The 4,620-nt window shown below is 68.5% G+C and overlaps 1 protein-coding gene across 1 annotated transcript in view; it reads left to right on the plus strand.

The window, feature by feature from the left end:
• The window catches only part of SSPO (SCO-spondin), a gene marked incomplete at its 3' end in the record, with an annotated part of 56,026 nt that overhangs the window by 17,029 nt on the left and 34,377 nt on the right, over positions 1-4,620 (plus strand). Inside the window, 8 exon segments of the mRNA XM_026048938.1 lie at positions 1,072-1,249; positions 2,308-2,448; positions 2,532-2,714; positions 3,631-3,781; positions 3,884-4,037; positions 4,139-4,193; positions 4,390-4,500; positions 4,577-4,618. Coding sequence (XP_025904723.1) covers positions 1,072-1,249; positions 2,308-2,448; positions 2,532-2,714; positions 3,631-3,781; positions 3,884-4,037; positions 4,139-4,193; positions 4,390-4,500; positions 4,577-4,618 — 1,015 coding nt within the window.

Consider the following 4,620-nt stretch of genomic DNA (forward strand, 5'->3'; position numbering starts at 1 on the left):
CCTGACCATAGCCTGCCCCAGTGAGTGCCGCTGCCGCGGGGCCATAACCTGAACACTAGCCCTAACCCGAGCCGTAACGTGAGACTTAACCCTAGCCCTAGTCCTAGCCCTAACCCGAACCATAGCCCTAACCCTAATCCCAGCCCTAACACTAGTCCTAGTCCTAGCCCTAACCCTAACCCGAGCCCTAAAAATAGCCCTAAGCCTAACCCTAACCTTATCTCCAACCCTAAACCTAACCGCCTGCCCTGGTGAGCGCCGCCAATGGGAGTCCCTAACCTGAACCACAGCCCTAACCCTAACCCTGACACTAACCCTAACCCTGACACTAACCCTAACCCTGACACTAACCCTAACCCTAACCCTAACCCTAACCCTAACCCTAACCCTAACCCTAACCCTAACCCTAATCCAGTGTGCCTCCGGGGCCCCATCCCATGTGCCCGGCTGCCTGGGGCCCCCGGGCGGTCCCTTGTCTCACAGGACCAGGGGGAAGGATCAGGGGGTCCCCATGTCCCAGGCTGCCCGAGGGGGAGGCTGGGGGTGGTCGCTGTATCCTGGGCTGTCCTGGGGCATTGGGGACCCCCATATCCCAGGCTGTCTGGGGAGGGGTTTTGGGGTTCCTCGTGTCCCAGGATGCCTGGTGGGCACTGGAGAGTCCCAGGCTGCATGGGGGGATCAGGGTGTCCCCTCATCCTGGGCTGCCTGGACCGTGCTGGGGGGTCCCCCCACATCCCGAGTTGTCTGGGGGAGTGGGGGGGATCTCCACAGCCTGGGCTGCCTTTGGGATTCAGGGGGTCCCCAAGGCCTGGGCTCCCTGGGCACATCAAGGGGTTCCCACATCCCCAACTCCTTGGGGTTTCAGGGGATTCCCACAACTTGGGTTCCCTGGCGCATCAGGGGGTTCCCACATTCCTGACTCCTTGGGGTTTTAGGGGATTCACGGATCCTGGGCTCCTTGGGGACATCAGGGGGTTCCCACATCCCGGGCTGCTTGGGGATCTGGGGGGTTCCCACAGTCTGGGCTGTGGGGGGGCCCTGGGGGGCAGGCTGGGCGCCCCGGTGCCCCAGCCCAGGCTCTGCCTCGCGCCCGCAGTGGACGGCGCCTGGAGCGAGTGGTCGCCGTGGTCCAACTGCACGGGGGGCTGCGGCGGCGTGGTGCTGCGGCGCCGGGGCTGCGTGTCCCCCCGCAACGGCGGCCGCCCCTGCGCCCCGCCGCCCGCCGCGGCGCCCGCCTCCCTGCAGCTCGGTGAGACGCTGCCTGCGCGGGGGGACGGGGCCCTGTCCTCGGGGACAGCCCGTGGGGACCCTGTGCTCCCTGGGGACCCTGTGCTCCCTGGGGACCCTGTGCTCCTTGGGCACCCTGTGCTCCTTGGATACCCTGTGCTCCTTGGGCACCCTGTGCTCCTTGGGCACCCTGTGCTCCTTGGGGACCCTGCGCTCCTTGGGGACCCTGTGCTCCTTGGATACCCTGCGCTCCTTGGGCACCCTGTGCTCCCTGGGGACCCTGCGCTCCTTGGGCACCCTGTGCTCCTTGGGCACCCTGTGCTCCCTGGGGACCCTGCGCTCCTTGGGCACCCTCTGCTCCTTGGGGACCCTGTGCTCCTTGGGCACCCTGTGCTCCCTGGGGACCCTGCGCTCCTTGGGCTCCCTGGGGACCCTGTGCTCCTTGGGCACCCTGTGCTCCTTGGGGACCCTGTGCTCCTTGGATACCCTGCGCTCCTTGGGCACCCTGTGCTCCCTGGGGACCCTGTGCTCCTTGGGCACCCTGGAGACGCTGTGCTCCCTGGGGACCCTGTGCTCCTTGGGCTCCCTGTGCTCCTTGGGGACCCTTGCTCCCTGGGGACCCTGCGCTCCTTGGGCACCCTGGGGACCCTGTGCTCCTTGGGGACCCTGCTCTCCTTGGGCACCCTGCACTCCCTGGGGACCTTGTACATTTTAAGGGTCCTTTGCTCCTTGGGGACCCTGCTTGCCTTGGGGACCCCACATTCCTTGGGGACTCATGTTCCACTGGACCCCATGCTCCTCAAGGGCTTGATGCTCCTCAAGGATTCTTTGCTCCTTGGGGAGCCTCTGCTCCTTGGGGATCCCATGCTCCTTGGGGCTTGGACCCACATTCCTTGGGGTCTTCCTGCTCCCTGGGCACTCTGTGGTCCTCAGGGACCTCTTGCCCCTTGAGCACACCAGTCCTTGACATCTCACCTTCCTTGGGGTTCTCACGCTCCTTGGGGCCCCTGCGCTCCTTGGGGACCCTGCGCTCTCCGGGGACCCTCTGCGGCCGCTGATCCCCGCTGTCCCTCGGGGCAGACACATGCAAACAGGACGGCTGCCTCAACGTCACCGCGTGTCCCCCGGGGCTGGAGAGGCAGCCGTGCGCGCCCTGCCCCGCGTCCTGCGCCGACCTCTCCGCCGGGACCAAGTGCCAGCACAACCGGTCCTGCAGCCCAGGTGCGCGCCGGGGCGGGTATCACCCCCGTGTCCCCCTGTCCCCGTGGCGGGGCCAGCGCGGTGACGCGGCGCTCGCCGCCCAGGCTGCTGGTGCGCCCAGGGGCTGGTGCTGTCGGGCGCGGGGCGGTGCGTGCGCCCGCACGAGTGCCCCTGCGAGGCGGACGGCACGCGCTTCGCGCCGGGGCAGCCGGCCAAGGTGGCGTGCCGCGTGTGCGCCTGCCGCGACGGGCGGCTCACGCGCTGCCGCCCCAACCCCGCGTGCGCTGGTGAGTGCGGGCGAGGGGGGCTGCGCGCCGCACCATGCCATGCCGTGCTGCACCACACCGTGCCGTGCTGCACCATGCTGTGCTGTGCTGCACCATGCCTTGCTGCATCTCACCATGCCCTGCTGCACTGCACCATGCCGTGCTGCACTGCGCCATGCTGTGCTGCACCGTGCCATGCTGTGCTGCACCATGCTGTGTCCTGCTGCACCATGCCTTGCTGCACCTCACCATACCCTGCTGTACTGCACCATGCCGCGCTGAACCACACTGTGCGGTGCTGCACCATGCCCTGCTGCACCATGCTGTGCCATGCTGCACCATGCCGTGCCGTACTGCACCATGCTGTGTCCTGCTGCACCATGCCTTGCTGCATCTCACCATACCCTGCTGCACCGCACCATGCCGTGCTGCACCACACTGTGCTGTGCTGCACCATGCCGTGCCGTGCTGCACCGCGCCATGCTGTGCTGCACCATGCTGTGCCATGCTGCACCATGCCTTGCTGCATCTCACCATACCCTGCTGCACCGCACCATGCCATGCTGCACCATGCTGTGCCGTGCTGCGGTGCACCATGCCCTGCTGCACCATGCTGTGTCATGCTGCACCATGCCGTGCCATGCTGTACGGCACCATGCCGTGCTCCACCATGCCGTGCCCTGCTGCACCGCACCATGCCATGTTGCACCACACCATGCCGTGCCGCCCTTTGCTGTGCTGTGCCCTGCTGCACCGCACCATGCCATGCTGCACCGGGCTGTGTTGCACCTCACCATGCCCTGCTGCACTGCATCGTGCCGTGATGCACCACACTATGCTGTGCTGCACTGCACCATGCCGTGTTGCACTGCACCAAGCCATGCTGCACTGCGCCGTGCCATGCCATGGGCACCCTCACCGTGTCCGTGGCTCGCAGTGAACTGCGGCTGGTCGTCCTGGTCGCCCTGGGGCGAGTGCCTGGGGCCGTGCGGCGTGCAGAGCATCCAGTGGTCCTTCCGCAGCCCCACCAACCCCAGCCGGCACGGCGGCGGGCGCCAGTGCCGCGGCATCCACCGCAAGGCGCGCAGGTAGCGCCGCCCCGCCGTGCCGCGGGCACCGGCGCCGTGCCGGGGCTGGGGTCCCCGCCGGGGCTGGGGTCCTGAGCTCGCAGCGCCCCGTGTTGCTCGCAGGTGCCAGACGGAGCCGTGCGAGCAGTGCGAGCACGAGGGCCGCGCGCGGGCGCTGGGCGCGCGCTGGCGCTGGGGGCAGTGCCGCGTGTGCCAGTGCCTGCCCCGGGGCGCCGTGCGCTGCTCGCCCTACTGCCCCCACGGCGCCTGCCCCAGCGTGAGTGGCGGCGGGCGCCGCAGCGCCTGCGGGGGGGCTGCAGCGTCCCCCCTGCACGTGGGCACCCGCTGCCGGGGTGACGCTGCCCCTTGTGCCGGCAGGGCCAGGTGCTGGTGGAGGGACACGGTGATGCCTGCTGCTACTGCGCCCACGCCGGTGAGTTGGGGGTGCCCAGCGCTGCACTGGGTGCAATGCATGCTTATGCTCACCTATGCATGCTGGTGCACACCTATGCATGCTGGTGCACACTTGTGCATGCTGGTGCACACATATTCACGCTGGTGCATGCCGGTGCATGCCGGCACTGCTGCATGTTCCCTGTTCCCGCTCACGGGAGGCTTTCCTGCTGCAGGGGATAACAGGACGGCAGCCCCGGCCTCAGCAGCACCCAGTGACGTGTCCGGCACCCCGGTGTCCCCCACGGGCAGCCCGCTGCCCTCCTTCCCGCTGCCTCCCGCTGCCGGTAAGCGGCTCCTGGCGCCGGTGCCGGTGCCGGTGCCACCGGAGCGGCCTCCCCACGGCTCCCTGCGTGCCCACAGCGCCCTGCTACGGCCCGCTGGGCGTCGCGGCGCTGCCCGACAGC

The sequence above is a fragment of the Nothoprocta perdicaria genome, unplaced genomic scaffold (assembly GCF_003342845.1).
Source record: "Nothoprocta perdicaria isolate Ctin4 unplaced genomic scaffold, notPer1 scaffold_588, whole genome shotgun sequence".
NCBI lineage: Eukaryota > Metazoa > Chordata > Aves > Tinamiformes > Tinamidae > Nothoprocta > Nothoprocta perdicaria.